Raw genomic sequence first — 24,332 nt, forward strand, 5'->3', positions numbered from 1 at the left:
CTACCACTAGCTAGCTGAGCGACTTTCAGCCAAGTCTTCTTCCCACTTTGAACCTCAGATCCTCCTCCTCTATAACACAGGATCAGTCCAGGGTCCCTTTCAGCTCTAAAATCACACGATTCAAAAAATGCCTTAAATGTTCCATTTTGTTTGTTCATCTGTAAGACTGTTTAAGAAGAAATTTTTACTAGACTCTTAATATTTTGTAGAGGTCTTCAGGGAGGTAACATAATGTATGTGAAAGCAGGAGAGATGACTGTTTATTCTATGACTGTTAAAATTTCGACCTGTTGAATTTCTTCATTGCTACAAAGCCTTGAAACAGTGGAACAGGGGAAGGGGAAGCACATTGAGGTAACAGAAACTAGAAGTAACTTTTACAGACCCTGAATGGAAACTGGTAAGGTGTTATTCTCAAAGATTATCTCCCACTGACACCTCAGTGTCCTCTTAGATGAGGCCACTACCCCAACTCACTCTTTCTCAAACGAGATGCAGTCTGGGTTATTTTATTTACATCCTACAGCCCTAGATCACCACTTTTTCCTTTCACAATAACACCCCTCATATCTTTCTCCCTCTGTCCCTTCCTCCTCTAATCAGCCTTGTGGCTCGGCTCCAGATATTTCCTCTCGAGGTGAATCACAGGGACCAGGAGAAGCTGAACACCACAAACAAGGAAACTGAATCCCAGAATCCGTGCCAGAGTGCAGACATCCACCAGGAAGACAACTGGGTGATTCATAAAAGGAGCATAAGAATAAGATAAGTCTTTCTTTTACACCTTTATACCCTTATTGACCATTTTCCCATACAGGAAAGGGGGGAAACGTCACATCTAATAAACCAGAGAGAAAAGAAAAAGGTCAGAAAAGGAAATACTTACAGCTGAGTATATACAGATTTCATTCCACAGTCAATATAAAAATTTTACAGCACTTCCTTCACAACCTACTTTTGCTGTGCTAACCAATGTCACTACAATGTATGTGCTGAAACCATATTATTGCTACCTGCACACTTTATTAACCATTCACTGTATCCACAGAGGTACAGAGAACATTCAGAGAAGGTCATCTAACAAAATCAGGAACAGAGCTGAGTCAAGAATCAAGGTCTCCAGATTCCTGGCACAAAGTTCCCACCCTAACCTTCTCTAATTTCAGAGCTACATTTTACATTTTCTACTTTATTATCCAAATGTTCTTTGGGCCACAGTCTGAAACTATTTGCTTTAGGCTAATTTTCCTGACTGAACTTCAGATTAAGAAGAGATGCTATTGGATTCTTGCAGCAGAGGAAAATCAAATGGAACCAAATTGGTGTCTGCCTGGTGGGGAAGAGGTCCCATCCTTGAACTGCACAGCAACAGTATCTTAGGCCCACCTTCCCACACCCAAGGCTTCTCCACAGCTCGCCAATTGTAGCTAGTGGCCCCAACTCTCCATCCAAAGCAATCTGTCCAGCCATCCACACCAAATTTGTACAGAATTCTTCAGCTTTATGTGGCTCAGGAAGAAACCATGTTAGGAAAAGAAACTGTTTTTATTTAACTGCTTTTGGTCTAGAAAGTTCTTTTCTCCACACTCCATCTCTCCACAGGGAGCCAGTACAGCATAGCTTATCTGGAAACAGTAAAATCAACCATTCTTTCCAAGTATCTTTTTTCTTTTTTTCACTTTTATCTTCCTTCTCTAGGCATTCAGTTCCTCACATCTGCAGACACCATAACACAGTACAGTGGTCCGCCACCTGTGTGTCAGAACCATTGGCCTAGCTGGTTAAAACTGTACGAATCAGGTGGTCAAAAGGCACAACGAAACTTTTTAGGGTTATGGAAATGTTCTGTATCTTGACTGTGGTAATACTGAGATGATTGTATACAACTACTACATTACATCAAACTAAACACTTAAAATGGGTGCATTTTATTTTATGTAAGTTATACCTAAATAAATCTGGGAAAAAACCAAAAACACTACAGTGCCAGACTCGACCCCACACCTACAGAATTGGGGTCCAAGAAGCAGGAATTTCAATGAACTTCATAGGAGATTCTAATGCATAGCTAAATGTAAAGACCACTAAGAACAAAAGAAAAGAGCTCAAACCATCAGAATGAGAAAGACCAGGATCCAAGCGTACTTAGCAGAAACATGACCCTTGGCAAATTACTTTATGTCTCAATTTTCTCATCTGCAAAAAGGAGATAATAATAGTACCTACTTCCTAGGACTGTGAGATTTCAATATAAAAGTCTATAAAGCACTTAGCATACAACCCTGCCTGCAATAAGCACCAGTAAACATTAGATATTTTCATTGCCTATGCCAATGTTATCAAACTACAGTCTTCGGTTCTGAGGTCAAGAAGAAAGTCTGCCAAACTACCTTGTGCCAGAAGCACAGACCCAGGCCTCCCCTGGAGCCACTTCCACATCTCCCATGATCCCTGCTACCAACTGGCCACCAAGGACTAAGCAAAATCAGAGCTAAATTAAGGCCCACCCACACCTGTATCACCAGAATTTCCCCTTAGATTCTGGACCACCTGAGGGGTAGATTTCCCCTAGAGGTGCTCTGACTGCCCCCGGAAATCAGGTAGAAACTGAAAAGGAACTTGAAGCCCACAAAATCAGGTAGAAACTGAAAAGGAACTTGAAGCCCACCTTATCCCAAGTAATACCTGGCCTCCCTCAGGATTCTTCCCCTGAGGGTGAAAGAACCCACCCATGTGCTGGGTGGTTTCAAGAATTTCATAACACATGGCACTTGTGTCACACTTTAAAGCTTACAATGCGCTTCATGTCCCTCATCTCCTTTAACTTAAGGTAACATTCCCTGGAAATTAACAGGTGCTTCCATCCCTGGCCATTTACTCTGGACGAGACTCTGTACTCAAGGCTTTACAGGTAACTTTCTCATATAATCATCATAACAAACCTGTGAGAATGGACTATTATCCCTGTATTAAATGTGAGATGTACACAAACACAACAGATTTTTGTAGACTGACTTCGTACCCTACAACTTTACTGAATGTATTTATTAATTCAAACAGGTTCTTGATGGAGATCTTTGTAGAGTTTTCTACATATAATACCTTGTCATACCATGCAAATTGTGACAAGTTTTACCTTTTCCTTTCCAATTTAGATCCTTTTTATTTCTTTTCCTTGCCTAATTGCTCTGGCTAGGAGTTCCAATACTATGTTGAATATAACTGGTGAAAGTGGACATCCTTGTCTTGTTCCTGACCTTAGAGTAAAAGATTTCAGCTGTTCACCATTGAGTATGATGTTGACTGTGGTTTTGTCATATATGGCCTTTATCATGTTGAGGTACACTTCTTCTATATATAATTTGTGGAGAGTTTTTGTTATAAATGGATGATGAATTCTGGCAAATTTTTTTTTGCTTCTACTGAGATAATCATATAATTTTTATCCTTCATTTTGTTGATGTGGTATATCACAGTGACTGATTTGCAGATGCTGAACAATTCTTGCAACCCTGGAATAAATCCCACTTGATCACAATGTATGATCCTTTTAATCTACTGTTGACTAATTCAGTTTGCTAATATTTTGTTAAGAATTTTTGTATCTATGTTAATCAGGGATATTGGCCTGTAATATTCTTGTGGCATCCTTGTCTGGTTTTAGTATTAGGATAATTGTGCCCTCATAAAGTGAGTTTGGAAGAGTTCCTTCCTCTGTTATAACTAATAAACAAATTTAGTAAAGTTGCAAAATAGAAAATCAATACACAAAAATCTACTGCATTCTATATACTAATAATGAACTATCAGAAAGAGAAATAAAAACACTATCCCATTTACAACTGCATCCAAAAAGAAATACTTAGGGAGAAATTAAACCAAGGAGGTGAAAGGTCTGTGTACTGAAAACTGTAAGACATGAACAAAAGCAATTTAAAAAGATACAACCAAAAGGAAAGATATGCCATGCTCAGTTAGAATATCATTAAAATGTCCATACTACCTGAAGCAACCTACAGATTCAGTGTAACCCCTATGAAAATTCCAATGGCATTTTTCAAAGATATAGAACAAATACTCCTAAATCTTGCATGGAAGTACAAAATACCCCCAAATAGGCCAAGTAATCTTGAGAAAGAAGAACAAAACTGGACGCATCATGCTCCTTGATTTCAAGCTACATTACAAAGCTATAGTAATCGAAATAATATGGTATTACCACAAAAGCAGACACATAGACCAACAGAACAGAGAACCTAGAAATAAACCCATATATAAATGATCGATTAATTTCTGACAAAGAGTCAAGAATACAAAGTGGGGAAGGGCACCTGGGTGGCTCACTTGGTTAAGCATCCGACTTCAGCTCAGGTCATGATCTTGTGGTTTGTGAGTTCGAGCCCTGCATTGGGCTCTGTGCCGACAGCTCAAAGCTTAAAGCCTGCTTCAGAATTTGTTGACTCCCTCTTTCTCTGCCCCTCCCCTGCTCACGCTCTATCTCTGTCTCTCAAAAAAATAAATGTTAAAAAGAAAAAATACACAGTGGGGAAAGGACAGTCCCTTTAGTAAATGAGGTTGGGAAAATTGGAAAGCCACACACGAAAGAGTAAAACTAAACCAGTACCTGACACCATACACAAAAAATCAACGCAAAACTGATTAAAAACTTGAATGTAAGACCTGAAACCATAAAATTCCTAGAAGAAAACATCAGCAGTAAGCTCTTTGACAAAGGTCTTGGCAATGACTTTTTTAAATCTGACACCAAAAGCAAAAATAAATGAGATCACATCGTACTAAAACTCTTGTTCACAGCAAACAGTCAACAAAATAAAAAGGCAACCTACTGAATGGGAGAAAATATTTTCAAGTCATATCTCTGATAAGGGGCTAATATCCAAAATATATGAAGAACTCATATAACTCAACTGCATAAAAACAATCCAATTTAAAAATGGGCAGAGGATCTGAATAGACATCTTTCTAAGGAAGGCATACAGATGGCCAACAGGTACATGAAAAGATGCTCAACATCACTCATCATCAGGGAAATGCAAAGCAAAACCTCATACCTGTTAGAATGGCTAGTATCAAAAAGACAAAAAATAACAAGTGTGGAGAAAAGGGAGCCACAGTCCACTGTTGGTGGGAATGTAAATTGTACAGCCACAATGGAAAACAGTATGGATGTTCCTCAAAAAATCGACAATGAAACTACATTTGATCCAGCAAATTCCACTTCTGAAGAAAATGAAAACACTAACTCAAAAAGATATCTATATATCTGCACACCCACGTTCACTATAACATTTTTCACAATAGACAAGGCATGGAAACAACCGTAAGGTTGTATGTATGTATGTGTATACACACACACGTACAGTGGAGTATTATTCAACCATAAAAAAGAAATCTTACCATTTGTGACAACATGGGTGGACCCCATTGGCATTACAAGTGAAATGAGTTGGAAAGAGAAAGAAAGATACCGCATAATCTCTCTCAGAATCTAAAAAAACAAAACAAAACAAGCAAGCTCATAGAGAAGAGACTAGTCATCATCAGAGGCAGGGGTGAGGGGAGAGAGAAATGGGTGAAGGGGGTCTATAGGCAAAAAGAAGTTATTTTCAAAAGTAATCAAATAAACATGAGTTCCACCAGAACATACATCATACATGTGAGGAAACTAAGGTTCTGAGAGTTAAATGGCTTGACCACAGCCTCAAAAGGTTTGAACCCAGGTGTGCCTGACTCCAAAGACCAGTATTAACTACTGTGCATGGCAGGCATTTTCTCCCTCTTACTACTTCCATTTCAGAGATAAGCCAACTGAGGCTGAGAGAAAGAAAGCAACTGGCTCAAGATCACCCAGTTGACTAGGGGACCAAGTGGGACATGGAACCAGGTCCTCATAAGCCTGGCTTAACACCTCTTCCACCTCACCTATCAACGGGAGAACAACAGCAAATGAACTCCTTAAAGATATTAACACAGGCTGGTATCTAATGCTTCCAAACACTTACTACTATAAAATCCTTTACTATAGACTCCTCTGGTCCCTTGGCTTACCAATCAGACCTAGCCAAAGACTGCTCTTGGGGACAGCTGGGAGCACACCGCTGGACCCCATCTGAGTCAAAGAAAAACCAGACCAACTATACCAGCAAGCAGGGGGCTTCACACCACTGTTAGTACTTTGTGAACACTCAAATTCAGGACCTTTGTAAAAATTCCTTCCTCTCTGGAATCAGCAGCTGGTGCCCTCTGCTGGCAAATATGTACATCTCTTCATAATAAAAGCTAGACCTAATCACTTACACCAATGACCTAAATAGAGGGAGGCAATCTGCTTCCTTCACAGAATATTCTGTTCAAAAATGAGTATTAATTCCTACTTACAACTTTTTCATAGGTAGTTTTAATTTTAAATTGACTGCACTGGTTCTCTACCTGCAGAACTCTATCTCCTGTCTCACCTCCTTGGTTCTTTCCTTTCTGGGTACAATGAAAACTGTTTTTGTTTTGTTTTTTGTTTTGTTTTACATGAAAATGTAAAATACAGATAAGGCATAGCACCAAAATCAAGAATACGTGATGTGTACGTGAATGAGGTCAGGTCTGCACATCTAGCAGGTACAGAGAATTGAGAGAGACACAATGCTTGAACATAATGTAAAACCCATGAGCAAGAATGTTCAAACATTCTGGTCACTCACCACAGCTGCATTCTTACAACGCAGTCTCACGGACTATTTCAGTCTGTCTATGCCATGGGCTGTACCAGGGAGCTACAACATAAATCCTACATGAATAAAATGCCAAAGAGCTTACAAGCAGGTTGGGGAAATTACACATGGAAACATATAAACAATGGTAAAACAACAACAACAACAACATACAACAACAACAAGAGATTCAAGAGAAGTGCAGAAAGGGACTGGGAACTCAGTGTAGGAGGACACAACTTTCAATTTGGGGGAGGAGGGAGCAGGGCCAAAGGAAGAGAAATAAAGGTGCACACTGGGTAAGTAATTTTGTGGAGGTTTAAAAAGGATATTTGTAATTGTAAATAGTTGCAACTAGGTAATTACAATTTCTCGTGACTTCACTTAAAATTAAACAACAACAATTTAAAAGGTTCATTTAATCCTGCTACTTTAATATACTTACATATTATATACTACATTAAATAATACATGTTACTACATATTTTTGTAATTTTTTATTGTGGTGGAATATACATATAACTTACCATTTTAACTGTTTTTAAGTGTACAATTCAGTGGCATTAAGTACATTCACAATGTTCTGCAACCATCACCTCTATTCATCTCCAGAACTTTTTCATCATTCCCACAGAAACTCCACTAAACAGTTAACTCTCTATTCTCTCTCCTCTCCCAAGGCCCTGGTAATCTCTATTCTTACTTTCTGTTTCTATGAACTAGTCTATTCTAAACACCTCATATAAGTGCAATCATACAGTTGTCCTTTTGTATCTGGCTTATTTCATTTAGCATAATGCTTTCAAGGTTCACCCATGTTGTAGCATGTGTCAGAATTTCATTTTTTTATGACTGAATAATATTCCATTGTATGTATACACCACATTTTGTTCATCCATTCACCTACTGATGGACAACAGGTTTCTAACACTTCACCCTTTCACAGAGCACAATCCAGTAAACATTTCCCTGGTCACTCTCCACAACCACATTCTTACAATGCAGTCTCATGGACTATTTCAGTCTGTCTATGCAATGGGCTGTACCAGGGAGCTACAACATAAATCCTACATGAATAGAATGCCAAAATGCTTACAAGCTGGTTGGAGAAATTATACACATGAAAACATATAACTAACGGCAAACAACAACAACAACACAGAGCACAATTTAGTAAACATTTCCCCAATGTTTAACATTTATAGTTTTAATCTCTTTTTATAGACAATGTTATAATAACTGCACAAAGCCTGTTTCTCCTTTCACTGAATTGTTTTCTTAGGTTAAACTCCTAGTATTGGAGTCCTAGAGCCAAAGGATATGATTAATTTCATAGTTCTTACTAAGTACATCCATATTTGCCCTCCTTATTCATCAACTTTCCCAGCCTATGGAGAAGTTACTGTCTGCAATTTCAGTTGTAAAAGTACAAAACTGTGATTAAAATCATTTGGAAGGTAACAAACAAATAGTTCTACCAATTGAAAATAAAAGATTTCAAGCTCACAGCTTTATGGATCCAGAGATTTGAGGGCAACTGGCTGTGACTCTGAAGTCAGAAAGCAGAAATTGAGAAGACAGAGATCTGTCAAATGGGCATTTTTGCCATAATCTCCCTTCTGTGACCCAAGTCTCATCTTCTCTTTATCAAATTCTTCTCATTAAAAGATCAGGACAGGATAACTTCCTTCCCAAGGGAGTAATACAAAGTCATAAAATCAGACCAGCTTGCTATACATTTCATTGCAGAGACTTTACAAGCAAACAAAATGTGATCCTTCTAACATACTGACATAACTACATCTGTTAGGGGATGCTGCTGCTTCTAATAGTTATATTTCTTTTCTCCCTAAGGAATCATTTATGGTGCCTATGTCAACAATTTCCTTCACTTAGATCATTTTAAAGACCGATATAAGTCGGTCCTTTTTATAAACTTGCTTACAAAGGATGTACATGATGGCAGTGAGTCTTCCCATGCTCAAAACTGCCAGAAGCCTCTCAAAACTGCTCAAAGATGCAATAAATGAAAAGACCTAGAGCTTTTAAAGAAATTAACAAAGTAAAAACTTCCCAGAAGAGCTCTCCATTCAACATAGGGCTGGCTGACCTATGCGACAGGTTTTTTGAAAACTCCACCTTCTACACACAACATGATGTTTTCCACTTAAATTGATAACACACACACACACACACACACACACACACACACACACACACACACATCACCTGTGTCTGGTGTTCCCAAGACCAACACAACACTGAGAGACTAGCTACAAGAAATCACAGAACTCAGCACTAAGTGTACTCACAGCTAAAGTTTAATAGTCACATAGTTAAGGATACACAGTCCAATCATAAGGAAAAAAGACACAGGTAGTCTAGAGGAATCCATGTACAAAACCTCTCTTTGCTCTCTCCCTACCATGAGGGGTCACAGAGAATACGCTTCTGTGTAATGTTGCTGCCAAGGACTCAAGGTTTTATAGGCACTCACTATCTAGCACTTATCAAAATTCCAGACTCCCAGAAGGAAAGGTGTTTAGCATAGATCAGATTGCAAGTGAACCTAGACAGTCTAGACACAGTGGACCACCCTTCCCAGTTAGGAACATTCCCTCAATCGAAGTGCCCTGACAAGGGTCAATCTTGCAAGGAGGCCCTCTACAGAGAGCACAGCACCAATTAAAGATTCATTTCAGCCAAGTATAATCAATCTCTCTCATATATACACACATATATATGTATATACACACACACACATATATATTACACATACACATGTAGAATTAAAGAGATTGTGGGTTTTTTCACCTTAGGCCAAGTTGCTCTCGTTGCTTTGCTCATTAACCCTCATTGAAAGCAACTATACCAAAGGAATAGGAATTCTGTTCTAACAGATGGAAAGCCAGAGAGACTACTAAAAATCAAGGCAGATAATTACACTCCTTTGTTCAAACTCTGAAATGGTGCACCATTCATGTGGCAAAAGCCAAAATCCTTACAACAGCTTCCAAGTCCCAACATGGTCTGGCCACTCTCTGACCTGATCAGTCACTCCTTTGCTCCTCTTCCCCCACCATCACCAACTTGCTCGTCCTCAAAAAGGTCAGGCACAATACTACCCCAGAGCTTCTGCTTTCCTAATCCTCTACCTGTAATGCTCTTCCCCTATATATCTGCACTACTCACTTCCCCATTTCCTTGAAGTGTTTCCTCAATTGTCACTTTCTCTGAGAGACCTACCTATACCACCCTATTTTTTTTCAATATAAGAAATTTATTGTCAAATTGGTTTCCATACAACACCCAGTGCTCATCCCAAAAGGTGCCCTCCTCAATACCCATCACCCACCCTTCCCTCCCTCCCACCCCCCATCAACCCTCAGTTTGTTCTCAGTTTTTAACAGTCTCCTATGCTTTGGCTCTCTCCCACTCTAACCTCTTTTTTTTTTTTTTCCTTCCCCTCCCCCATGGGTTTCTGTTAAGTTTCTCAGGATCCACATAAGAGTGAAACCATATGGTATCTGTCTTTCTCTGTATGGCTTATTTCACTTAGCATCACACTCTCCAGTTCCATCCACGTTGCTACAAAAGGCCATATTTCATTCTTTCTCATTGCCATGTAGTACTCCATTGTGTATATAAACCACAATTTCTTTATCCATTCATCAGTTGATGGACATTTAGGCTCTTTCCATAATTTGGCTATTGTTGAGAGTGCTGCTATAAACATTGGGGTACAAGTGCCCCTATGCATCAGTACTCCTGTATCCCTTGGGTAAATTCCTAGCAGTGCTATTGCTGGGTCATAGGGTAGGTCTATTTTTAATTTTCTGAGGAACCTCCACACTGCTTTCCAGAGCGGCTGCACCAATTTGCATTCCCACCAACAGTGCAAGAGGGTTCCCGTTTCTCCACGTCCTCTCCAGCATCTATAGTCTCCTGATTTGTTCATTTTGGCCACTCTGACTGGCGTGAGGTGATATCTGAGTGTGGTTTTGATTTGTATTTCCCTGATGAGGAGCGATGTTGAGCATCTTTTCATGTGCCTGTTGGCCATCCGGATGTCTTCTTTAGAGAAGTGTCTATACCACCCTATTTTAAAATGCACCATTTTCACAAACATCCTGCCTTACAGCACTCCCTATTCCTTAAGTTAATTTTTCTATAGCATTCACTCATCATCTTCTAACATACCATGCAATTTATTGTATTTCATTGTCTGTCTCTCTCCACTAAAATATAAACCCTACTGAGGGCAGGGATTTTTGTCTCTTGTTCACTGCTGTATTTTCAGCTAAATCATAGGCAGAAGAGTCATAACTTTAACCTAACACAGTAGGAAATAAGGACACTAAATTTCAAACAATGTGAGAAAACTCATGACAGGAAAGGAAAGTAACTTAGTGCAAATAGCTAGGTCTTCTCCAAGTTTGATGGTGCCTGGAAGATCAAGTCATTAGAAAAGGTGGAAGGGATTTAAAATTTTTCACTAACAAAAGAAAACACAGGTGTTAATAAAAGGAATTATTTACAAGGCTGTGGACACAGGAATATCAACAATGTCTGGGAACCATCTTGGGGTTAGCAACAGCAAGTCTGAAGTGACTATAGGAGGGAGGGGTTACCAAGAGCCAGAACCTAGAGCTGTGAGAGAGCTATTGGAATAGAGCTGTGGCCAATAAAAATCTGTCTGCTGAATACAAATGTGTATTTGGGGAGCAGGAGGAACATATATGTGGACCTCACCTCTCTCTCACTCTTAAGATCTCCTGCTGGTTTCTCCCAGTGCCTAAACTCAAGAAGCCAAAGAAGAGAGTATGCATCAACAGTGCAAGAGGGTTACTGTTTCTCCACATCCTCTCCAGCATCTATAGTCTCCTGATTTGTTCATTTTAGCCACTCCGACTGGTGTGAGGTAATATCTCAGTGTGGTTTTGATTTGTAGTTCCCTGATGAGGAGTAACATTGAGTATCTTTTCATGGCCTGCTGGCCATCTGGAGGTCTTCTTTAGAGAAGTGTCTATTCATGTTTTCTGCCCATTTCTTCACTGGATTGTTTTTTGGGTGTGGAGTTTGGTTCTTTATAGATTTTGGATACTAGCCCTTTGATACGTCATTTGCAAATATCTTTTCCCATTCCGTCGGTTGCCTTTTAGTTTTGTTGATTGTTTCCTTTGCAGTGCAGAAGAAGCACTTTAACTTCATGAGGTCCCAATAGTTCATTTTTGCTTTTAATTCCCTTGCCTTTGGAGATGATGTGTCAAGTATAGGGGCACTTGTACGCCAATGTTTATAGCAGCACTTTCAACAACAGCTGAAGTATGGAAAGAGCCTAAATGTCCATCAACTGATGAATGGATAAAGAAACTGAGGTTTATATATACGATGGAATACTGCTTGGCAATGAGAAAGAATGAAATATGGCCTTTTGTAGCAACATGGATGGAAGTGGAGAGTGTTATGCTAAGTGAAATAAGTCATACAGAGAAAGACAGATACCATATGTTTTCACTCTTATGTGGATCCTGAGAAACTTAACAGAAGACCACGGGGGAGGGGAAGGAAAAAAAAAAGTTAGGGAGGGAGGGAGCCAAACCATAAGAGACCCTTAAAAACTGAGAAGAAACTGAGGGTTGATGGAGGGTGGGAGGGAGGGGAAAGTGTGTGATGGGCATTGAGGAGGGCACCCATTGGGATGAGCACTGGGTGTTGTATGGAAACCAATTTGACAATAAGTTTCAAATTAAAAAAAAAAAAAAAAAAAAAAAAAGCATATGCAGTTCTTTAAGAATCAAGTTCCCAAGAACACCTTAAGAGAAAGATGGAGAGTGGGCCTGGAGAGGCAAAGAGTAATGGTTAGCATAGTAACCATTTTGTAAAGCTATAAGCTATGTGCAAAAGACACAATACATTAAAGTGCTTACCAGCATTCTTCACCTATGTTCCAAACCTTCCTTCTAAATCTCTTCTTCCCATTCCCAGGGGCATCACCATCCTCCGAGTTACACAGTAATTCTCATTAAACTACTCCTTCCTTCCTTGTTCCCTACATATCCAGTCATATGACAATTATACTTTCACAGCTTCCTACAAATCCCCTCAGTTAATTTCCAGCACTACCCCCCTTGTTCATGATCTCTTTTCTTACCTGATTAACATCAGTTGTCTTAACAACCTTGTCACCCAAAATATCATTGAAATGCCAACTATTTTACTCAGTGCTAGGGAGTTAATCTGTCTAAATTGCACTCGCTACCACTATTATTGCTCAGTAACCTCTAGTGACTTCCACTGCCTGCCAGATAAGGTCCAAACTCCCTAGCACTGAGTAAAAGACCTGAGTAATGTGGTTTCAACTTCTTCCAATTTATTTTCCACAAATCTCCTTTACCCTTAGTACAAATTAGCCACGTGCATCTGAAGTTTAGTGGGAATAGCATGAACATCGAAATCAGACTTGGACTCAACCCCAACTCAACCTTTTTGCCAGGTGAGTGGCCTTGGAAAAGTTACTGAATCTTTCTGAGGTGAACTTCAGCCACCAATATGTGAAGGAGAGGATTAGTGAATGGATCCAGTCAGAACATTTGTAAATGTAATTAGTACAGTGCTTAGCACACAGGCTCCAGGTCACTGCCTATTTGTCCCTTTACCTGCAATTACCTCTTTCTTCCCAATCGTCTCCATTTGGCCAATTTTTAATTGGCCAGTGCTCTATCCTCCACAATGCTGTTCTTGATCTTTCTTCCTAACTGGAAGTCACTTCTCCTCAACATTAACATAATTTATACCTTCCTTATAATAACAAATACTTAAACACTTACAGGTAGCTATCATGGTTCATCTCTCTCCTACTGGAGTTAAAACAGCAGAGGTTTAGGGGGCTCCCATATTCAAGCTCACCCAACAAGTGAAGGGCAAAGCCTGGGTTAAAAACAGTATTTTTAATCACAGTATTAAGAATGATCTACAGACTATATATGCCTATGTCACTACTCTTTTTGAGACAGTTAGTTACTCATTCACCTCATTAACCGTGCAAATATCGTGTGGTTGGGGGTTAAATAAAGGTACACCTTTTGCTAGGCAGTCGTAACTGTTATCAGAGGTCATAATGTTAACATTACTATGTGCCAGACAAGATAGTTTAAGTCCTTGAAATGGATTTTTTCACTCAATCTGTTCAACAACCCTGTGAGACAGGTATCAGGTAAAAGTCTCTCCTTTTTGAAGACAAGGAAACTGAGGTTCAGGCCAAATTGTTCAAGGTCACAAAACTAGAAAGTGACATCTTCAGACATCTTGTCTATTTGATGCAAAAAAAAAAAAAAAAAAAAAAAGTCCTTAAGGACTATGAAATATTAAATCAGATGCTTACTCTGAGGCCAATTATATTTGCAACATAAGCATCAGAAAACAAAAAATGCACCTTTCATATGGTATCCAAATAAGTAATCAGGGAAAGAGTGAAGCTTTAATAAAATCCAAGAATGTATACTAAATAACAATGGAACTAACTCCTATTTGTATGGTGTAAACAACCTAAACAGTGCATGATGCTGAAAAGGAAAGGATCCACCATTTCAAAAGAAATTGAATTCCAATCAGAATGGAAGTTATTTGAAGACAGAAATCATGTGTGTCTCACTGCTGTGTATCTCCAGAGCCTAGATGTCTTTTGCACAAAGGTAATCAATACCTGATAAAACTGATGGTAAACACTGGAAAATACACATGTCATTTAAATGGTAAAAGTTCACATCAGAGAATTTTAGAGCAGATGGATGTCACAAAACTCTTTCGGGTGGTTTTCGGAGGGGTGGGTGGTGTTTGTTTCAAGCAAACCGAAATGATAAAAGAATCAAAGGAGACTAAGAAAATCTGCCTAGGTAGAAAAGGAAGCACAGATAAGAATGCCTAGCAAGGTATCTTCTTGAATCTTTTTGTTCTTTGAATATTCAACTCATCCAGCTCCAAGTGCAAGTAAAAAAAGAGCTATAAAAGTAAATACATGAGACTCAAGCGCCCTTTCTACCCTTCCTACTTTGGGATTTCTATTTTAAGAGCAGTTTTCAAATATCTCCTTTTTATGATAAACGTTTTATCTAGTAGCATTTAAATTCTCATTTAGGGAAAATGTGAAGTTCACCCAAAAGCAAGTTCCAAAGTCAAAGGCTAATTTTCTGAAACCAGTTAGTTGTAGGTCTTTGAAATGAGCAATAAATTCTATTTCCCAACAAATTCCACACGTTATATTTAGTAAAAGACTAAATTTAAGCATCAAGAACATTCACAATGTGGTAAAGTCAAATTCAATTTGAGGCTAATAATTCATGCCCATTTATTTCTCAAATACTGCCTCCCCCCAAATTATACAAATATTAACTCCATTTTAAAAATCAAATTTAGAGAACATATAACTTTTCAATTATGGCAAATTCAGTTTCTTTTCTATAAGAAACTTTTCTTATAGAAAAGAAACTGAATTAAAAAGAAACTGAATTACTGTAGAAGTTATTTCTAACAAAATTCTATTTTAAAATCAACTAATAAGTCAAAATATTGGAAAGATATTTACAAGATGAAAATGCAAGAATGGTAAGGATGCTGCTAACTTTAGCTTAATAAAAGGGGTCTTCAAAATATGAATTATACTCCTTATGGAAAGATTCATTAATATGCACTGATTATCATTTCCCACTTAATATTTCAACCGTTTTGGTTTTCTAACATTGAATACTTTTAAGTTCTGCCTCCCTTAAGCTGATTTTGCTACCAATACTTCACAAAAACCATCAATCATAAAATAATGCAAAATAATTTCAAAAAATAGATGATGTGCTTTTAAGGTCTTTGTGGTCTAGTAATGGCAAGAAAAAATGTAAACAGCCCAATACATCATGATCTGCATTTTGGTCTAAGCTGTGGAATGTCCTTGACCAACTCAACCTAAATGACAAAACTAGTGCAAATGTCTCTCATGTTTAACATTGTGGGTCAGTGAAATGACCCACAAAAAGAAGTCCCCACTACTGCTTATATGTCTGACTAAAATGCTCACACTCTATCATAATTGTTTAAATTCCCACCACCCAAACTAAACCGTGGGTATCATGTTGTGAGCAAGGGCTCATCCTTACTTTTTAGCTAAGTCATGTCCAATAAATTGTTTAATGAATTATAGGAACTCATCCAAAGATTCCTCTTCAAAGCTGTTACTGAATAATTACCAAACAAGACTAAAAACTAAGAGTATGAAGTTGGAAAGGATCTAAGCAATTAGTCTCCACATCACAGGAAAAAGAAGTCCAAAGAAAATAAATTGACTTACCAAGGTTAAATAGTAAAAGAAAATAAGTGGACTTACCAAGGTTAAATAGTAAGATCTGAATTCACATTTCAACTGGAAATTGAGATTTTGGGCATTGCCCACCACTGATCCAGAGTAAATCTCTCCCAGTATACCACTTCCCATCTGTTCTTTTCTATTCTTTCTCAGTTTCTTGAGGAAGTACTTAGCAAATCACTTAAAATTCAACTTTTATAAAAGCGATTTCTGCAGTGAAAAATCTCTATTCACACCCAACTAAAATATGATGCTACACATTTTAGGTAGAATGAACTAGTAAAGAACAATAAACTGCCTATTTATTGCTATAAAATCCCAGACCTTAACGTACAGTCCCTTCAGAATATAAGGGCACTAAGGCTTTTTTTTTTTTTTTAATGGAGATAAATTATGTATTTTTTAATCAACTTTCTCACAAAAAAACTTAAACACAAAGTTGGGCGGAAAGTTGACAGAAGTAAAATTGAAAATGTTAGGACTGTAAATATCCAAAAAATCCTTTTAAGGCTCTAGCAGATTTCTTAGAGAACTATCTGGATACCAGTATAACCAACAGCTTCAACCAGGCTCCCAAACTTGTTTTTTCTGCTTTTAAACGTTTAAATGGCAACACAAGGCTTGCAAAAAGTTTTAAATTATGAGAAGAAAAACTGGAAACATGCCAATCAATAAATTATGGTGTGTTTTTTTTACTACAGCACACCATAGAGTCATATAAGATACGTGTAGAAATATGGAAGACCATCTTTGATGTTAAAATTCAGATATATGCATATGTAACTATTCATCTTGCTATGCAAGCTATGCAAAGAAAAGATCTAGAAGTAGACTGTTAACACAGGTTATCTCGGCGTTAGGAGAAAATGGGAGGAGCAATTTTTCTCCCTTTACAATATGCTTTTTAAAAATAAGGGAAAAGATGCCTATTTCTTGTTCCCAATAGCTACATGATCTTAAGCAAATTACTTAAATTAGGTAAGCCCATAGCTAATACATAACACAGAGATATAACAGGATATCATCAAAGAATTATTCTAAGGACTGAAATAAATCATGCACATAAAATACTTAACACAAGACACATAGCAAACATAATCAGTGGTACCTTTCTTATTTTTTCAGACAGTAATGAAATGTCCTAAGTAATATATATAGCCATCATATGGAAAAACTGGTAAACATTTCTGCAGTAAAAACTAATGGAGAAAACAAAAAGGGAAGACAGCAATATAATGGTCCTCATAGGTCATTAGCTATTATATCACGTATAATCTAGCTTTGAAAATTTTCAAATGTTTTCACTAAATTACCCTAACGCTTTAAAAAAGCCACAAGGGAAGATGTACATTTCTGTATGTATACTAAGAATTAACAAATACTTAAGACACCACAAAACTGGTACATTCTCAGTCTAGCACGTTTAACTGTGAGGTAACCATCTCATCAATTAAGTACACATTTGATCAGCAAGAACATATCTGCAAGGATAAAAATCACTGCATTGTTCATAACAGCAAGAGAAGAATCATTTAAGTTCCACCTCCCTTAAGCTGATTTTGCTGCTCTTGCTAACAGCAAGAGAAGAAACCTCATTCCATCAAAAGAAGGAATATTTTAAGTTGTAAAAAGCCATACTATGGAACATTTACAGTTGACCCTATACAGTTGACCTGAGGAGCATACAAAAAAGAGCTAGCTGAATATACATCTATGAGTGATTATCCTTGAGGACTGGCTCATATTAGTAAAATACTCTTCATTTAGTTTGATTTATAACCAGTTATTTGTTTAACCCTAATAAATTTATTTTTAAAATACACCAGCCCCAAGAGTCAATAAAACCTCATATTTTCTATTTCCTACTAATATTGCTATTTTCTATAACTTGAATTACAATCCAAGTGTTATGCAACATAACAATTTTTTAAGTAACAAATTGTAGAAAGCAGGTTTCTTAGGTTTCACCTTTTAAGGGACTTTCTATTGAAAAAAACCTTAATGTATTTTCACTTTTAAGAGAAAGCATAAAACAAAGGCACATCAAAGTAATCTGCAATGAGACATTAAGAAAAAAGCATTGCCCTACTCTGGTTTAGGGGCAATCTTTGTTGCCCTATTTCAGATGCAAACAAAATCAGGCCTTCTTAAACAGAACAGAGTATTTCCCAGTGAACAAAACCTTACACTCAGTAAGTTGATCAAAATGGGAGAGACTAACCCAAATGTTATCTTTCTGGGTAAAATCCATATACCGACTAGATGCAATTCTGATCAAATCAATCCAACATCCAAAAGCCCACTTTCAGTCAGCAAAGACACAGGCACACAAAATTTAACATAAAATGCAAATTCTCAGATTGGAGAAAAGCAAACACTTAAAAAGTAAAGAAGCCTATCAAATAACTGACACTGTCACTTCTGGTTGAGGAAAATAATGATAAATACTAAATTTTCAAGTATCCTCAATCCTTTAGCCTTGCTTAAAAACAAAAATTTATCGTGAAGCAGATTTAAATAAGAAATCTATGTTCAAAATCGCTAAATTATAGGAGGAAACAATCAATTTATCATTCTACAATTATCCCTATGAACATTAACCAGCTGCAAGCTTAAAATTTAAAGTTACTAACAATCTTTAAATACCTTTGAAAACATTCAATTAATGATTACAACTGAATTTATACTAAAAATACTGTAAATGCAAAAGTTCTTCACAAGAGGGAGAGAAAAAGTAAGTTCATTTTGTATAATCTTTCAAATTAGACTCAAGCATGGCGCAAAAAAAACTATTCAGTACGGACTAGATTCTGTACCACCTTTTCCCATGAATTTTTTCTTAAATTTTAATGTTCAGATAGCTCTCATAGGTGAAAGGACTTAATACAACTCATTACCCCCAAAAAAGAAAAAAAAAAAAAAAAAATCAAAAACGCTTGCATAAAAGTTGACAAGAGGAATTCCATAAAAACTAAATACCACTATGCTTTTGCCTTCACTAAATAACCAGTCCATATTACAGGAATCTGTAAATACATGACAAGGGATCTGTAAAGGTAAAGACATGACAAAGAATTACTAATATACCAAAACAGCACCTTGAAGTAAGTGTCTAATTAACAGGTAATCCTTTTATATAATTCATTTTACTTTTTAGAAATCACTATGTAGGGAAGGCAAAATGATAACCTTATTAGACTTTGGAAACCCTCCAAAAGTTGGAGTGTTCCAAGTGACCCAGAAGAAATATATCTTTCCACTAAAGCTGAATAAAAGGCAGAGTAATAATTATAATGAAAACTTTAAGCGTATCATTTTCTGTATCTTAGACGCACCCAAAAATCAAGACTCAACTACCAAATGAAAAAGCCCATGTGTAGTGTTTCACTAAGAGTGAAAAATGAATTTAAGGAAACCATAGAACCATTGAAGAGCAAAAGAGCTGACGATATTTATTCAATATGCAAAAACATCTATCCCATTTGTCACAGAGGTATACTTAAATATTTGTAGCAAGCATCAGCAACTACTGAGCAGCCATAATCTAGCCTAGCAATCTTGACCTTTCTTCCTAGCTCTCAAAAGGAAAACCCTAGCTAGCAATTAAGATTTAAAAATTGGCAAGAATTAGAGATTAAGAAATATACGGTTAACAAGAACTAAAAAAATGCCAATGCTAAAATAGTCTTTTTTACTTTAAAGCCCATTAATATCCCCTCAGAAAGCTTACTATATACATTTGGGCTTTGGAATTGCAATGTTCAAGTTAAAAATTTTACCAAAACATCAAATCAAGTGTACTATATTATAGGTACTCTGAAGCCACCCACCAGGTTATACATACTCTCACTCAATCATGTAAAGAATTGAATTCTTTATTTGTGATATCCATAAACGTTGCTATTCTATATTTCTATCCAGGAAAGCAATTTTCTCCTATATCATTGTTTTGTTTTGTTTTGTTTTTTTATAAACAACAACTTGAATTCTATTGCATGAAAGGGCTACAAATATACATTTGTTAACCAAGCAGAATACACAAATATTTTGCTTTACAACTTGCACCTAAGACACCAGTACATGTAGCTGGTTCATTAGTTGTCATAGCAATTTGGGGCCACTGCCCAAGCTATGCATAGCAGTTTACATTTTCAAATCTCATGTAGAAAGGGCAATTGTGATATGGATTGTTAACTACATTCCCGTAAAACCCATCTTAGTTACAAGAAAATGTGTAACCAAAGTCTGAACAGATTTTTGATGGCAAAACTTGTAAAACTGATGCAATTATCCTAAACAAGATTTTTTAACAAATTGTTTTGCAGATACACTGCCATTCTGCCAGTAGATGGTGCTACAAAGGTGGGGGGAAGGATTTCCAAGAGGACAACAGTTCAGCTATAGGAAAAAACGTTTAAATCTGCTCTGAAAATACAAAAATGCATTTAGTTTAAGGGTAAAATATAACCCTTATTTGTAACCATTCATTACAGACAAACCAGTAAGAGGGATGAAACTAGGCCATCTGAAAATTTTTAAACAGTTTATATGAATGAAAACACATGCTTAACACAAACTATTTCTTTCGAGCTACACAGTACATACTTTGAAGTAAATTCTCATAGAAAGAAGTGACCAACCATGTCAAGATGATAAGGAAATCGTTTAGTACAAGAGATGGATGCACAGAAACTTTAAAGATTTTAAAAAGCTACATCCACCACTTCAAAAGTTTTGCCTGTAAGGTTTAAAATTCAACATGTCACTAGAAGGGCAACAGAGAAAACAAAAACAAAAACAAACAAAAAAACAACCCACCAAAGGACCTTTTAAAAGTTTCTCTAAGTACACATCAAGAATTAAGAGTTAACACGAAAAATTTTTAATATCCCTTAAAACGGTACGGAATGGATCCTAGAAAAAAAATGTTAGACATATACGGTCAAACACAATGATTTATTAAAAATAAAACGTAAAAATGATTTTTGTACATATGCTTCCAAATTTCAGGCATGGGATCCAAGTAGATTTCATAGAAAACGCTGTAGCCAGGTATCAAGTCCTTACAACAAAGTAAACTACCCCCCCACCCCAACCCCCGCCCCGGTTTTGCTACAGAATCAGCAAGTTCACTCCCTCCCCCCCAAAAAACACAAATTAAAACAAGACATTTTGCTAGTATAAAAACGACCAAGGTCCAAGTAATAATAAAAAAATAGAGTCCATCAATGACTGTAACACAAAAATGTGTATGTGGGGCCGAGTCCATCTTCAGAGGGAGAGACAAGAGAGGTGGCAGGCAAATAGGGCAACACCCCCAAGGATAAGCAGCCATAGAAGCGGCTCCCCCAAGGGCAAAATGGGGAAGGCGGTGGGAGAGGAAGGAACTCAGGAGTTGACCCTAGTTGGGTTGTTGAAAAGAGCTACCCCTATAGCCACTCCCAGGCATTTTTAGATTTTTTTTAGAAGGAGCTGCCTCCATAACCACCCCCACCGCCATAGCCGCCTCTGTAAGGTCCACTGTTACTGCGACCTCCCCAGCTGCTGCCACCGCCACCGCCGCCGCCGCCGCCGCCCTTCATGGGCCCGTACGAGGACTGGTGCTGGCTGTAGCTGCCGAAGCCGCCGAAGCCGTTACCGTAGTCGCTTCCACCGTAGGACGAACCGCCTCCTCCGCCTCCGTACGCGTTGTAGCCGCCGCCACCGCCACCGCCGCCGTAACCACCGTAGCTGTTGTAACCGCCGCCGCCGCCCTTAGACAGGCCGTTCTGGTCTCGACCACCGCCGCGACCCCGGCCGCCTCGGCCTCCCCGGGAGGACCGGGAGCCGCCTCCGCCCCCACCGGAATGGATATCCTCCTTGGGGACGGCCTTCTTCACCTCCACGCGATGGCCCTGGATCGGATGGAACTTGACAACCGCGGCCTTGTCTGCCGCGTCGTGATTCTGAAAATACACGAAGCCGAAGCCACGCTTCTTGCCGGACTGTTTGTCGGCAATAATCTCGGCCTTTTCCACGGTGCCAAACTGCGAGAAATGCTCGATCAGGTCGCCCTCGGCCACGTCTCCCTTAAGGCCCCCGACAAAGAGCTTCTTAACCTTGGCGTGGGCACCGGGCCGCGCCGAATCCTCCCGGGACACCGCCCGCTTCAGCTCCACCGTGTTGCCGTCCACGGCATGGGGCGAGGCGGCCATGGCGGCATCGGCCTCCTCCACATTGGAGTAGGTCACGAAGCCGAAGCAACGGGAGCGCTTGGTCTGGGGGTTCACCACCACCACGCAGTCCGTCAGAGTCCCAAAGGCCTCAAAGTGGCCGCGCAGGCCCGACTCACTCGTCTGCACATTGAGGCCGCCGATGAACAGCTTACACAACTGGGAATTCTCCATCTCCACGGCCCGGGCCTTCCCCCCGCCCTGCGAGCTCCGAGGTTTCGCCGTCGCCGTTATCGTTGGCTCAGGCCTCCTCACAGCTTGGGCCCAGCTGTTGCTGGAGCCGCCACCGCCGGTCACCGACGGGGAAGGGAAAAAGGGAAGGGGAGGGAAGGAGGAAAAGAGGAAGGGGGAGGGAGGGGAGAGGTGCCGGCTAGACGGCGAGCCGAGGAGACTGGAAGACAACCAGGGCTGCCGCTGCCGCTACCGCTACCGCCACCTCCGCTCCCCTATCTGGGCACCACACAAAGAGGCCGCTGAACGCGCGCGCACCCTCCCCGAGGCGTGCGTCACCGCCGACGTACGGTAGCCTAGCACTGCCCGCCAATCCCTGCGTGGCTCCCTCTAGTCCCGCCTACCGCGCCGCAGCGCCGCTCTCGGTCACGGACTCCCCGCCCTCCGCGGTCGATTCAAGCCCTCGGCCTGCGCTGCTCCCGCCACCGCCTCTACAGCCTCGCTCTCACTTCCTGGCTCCCCCGTGTGCCCTGACCGGGGACTCTCCCGGCTCCCCGCGCACCTCCTCAATTCATTTCCTCCCAGCCCCGCGGCTGTTCCCAGTGTTTTCCCCCCTCCCCTAGCCGTATCCCCTCGCCCAACTCCGCAGTGGCGTTCGCGCCAGCCCCTTGAGAGACATGTCAGTTCAGCCAATGATCGCGATCCGCTCGCGCCCACTTCCGTTTTCGGCCGCGGCTGGACGGGCGCGCTCCCCAGTGCGTGCTGGCCCCGGCGCCCCCTGTGTGGGGGACCTGTCTGCCACCCCGACGCCTTGCCCCCGCCCTGGGCTTGGGAGTGGGGGTGAGCAGGGGCGCGCTGCGGGTCGTTCCCAACGGGTGCGTCCTGGGGCGCCACGCGCGGGCTTTTTGAAAACTTGACTGTTGGGGTTGGGGGCTTGGATTTACCCGCCGCGTTTCGACCGGGCCGCTACACCTGGCATCCTCTCCGCCCCGCCCCCTGTCCGCACAAAGATGGAGGGTAGAGGCCTGGGAGGGAAAGGCGGTTATTAACTGTTCACTGACGCACCGACGTGCAGTTAAACACTGGCACGTGGCCCGTCGCAAAAGCGAGCCCGGGGCCAGGTGAAGGACAGCGACGTGCTAGAAGCGCTTGCGATTCCTGACCGAGGCGTGGCGCGAGACCCCCCGCCACCCTGCGGCCGGCCTTGAAGCCCTTCCCGACGCCCTGCTCAGCCTCCCTTAGCGTACTCCCACAGTTGACATTTTCATTTTACTTCAGGAACACATCGTTTTATGCTTCTGTGACCTATGCGATGCTTCCTTCCCAACAAAAACGTTAGCTTTTTGAAGGTATTTTACAACCGGGTGTCGGAGGATATCATACATAAATATCGCGCACCCTGGGAACTACCTTACCTACCCTCAGGTGAAAATGCAAGCAAATTACCAAGGCTTACATATATCAAACCTTTGTATCAAGCAAGATACAAGGAATGGGACATAGTATGAGACATTACATGACCAAGAGCCCCCCCAAACCATGTGGTACTTCCTGAAGAAAATGAATTCCTCACTGCATCCTGGAGTATTCAGGATTGAATGGTGTGAAAAGCGGAACTTGCGCTCAATCTCTGATTCAAAGGCTAGATAAAATTTCTACAGGGACTTTACATGAGCAAAATAAAGAGGAAAGGAAAACTATATAAGGTTCAAGGTACAATAGGTAGTTTGAAGCAAGAGGTTTTTGATAGAAAACCGTCTTTGGTAAGATAGGTTTAGAGTCCTTGATATTATGGAATGCCTTGAAATTTAGATTAAGTAGCTTAAATATTATTGCAAAGGCATACAGATAAGCTTGAAGGCTTGAGAAGAA

At 39.9% G+C, this 24,332-nt stretch overlaps 2 protein-coding genes across 5 annotated transcripts in view; both read right to left on the reverse strand.

The window, feature by feature from the left end:
• Nucleotides 1-24,332, reverse strand: part of KLHL3 (kelch like family member 3) — a 280,869-nt gene that overhangs the window by 119,201 nt on the left and 137,336 nt on the right. The window lies entirely within an intron of this gene.
• On the reverse strand, nucleotides 19,935-23,060 carry HNRNPA0 (heterogeneous nuclear ribonucleoprotein A0). Its single transcript, XM_042936095.1, has one exon. The coding sequence runs from the start codon at nucleotides 22,461-22,463 to the stop codon at nucleotides 21,540-21,542; it is 924 nt and encodes a 307-aa protein (XP_042792029.1). The 5' UTR covers nucleotides 22,464-23,060; the 3' UTR covers nucleotides 19,935-21,539.

The sequence above is a fragment of the Panthera leo genome, chromosome A1, assembly GCF_018350215.1.
Source record: "Panthera leo isolate Ple1 chromosome A1, P.leo_Ple1_pat1.1, whole genome shotgun sequence".
Taxonomy (NCBI): Eukaryota; Metazoa; Chordata; class Mammalia; order Carnivora; family Felidae; genus Panthera; species Panthera leo.

Bases quoted from the DNA above. Each gene is read 5' to 3' on its own strand.
- HNRNPA0 (XM_042936095.1), bottom strand. From the start codon at position 22,463: ATGGAGAATTCCCAGTTGTGTAAGCTGTTCATCGGCGGCCTCAATGTG.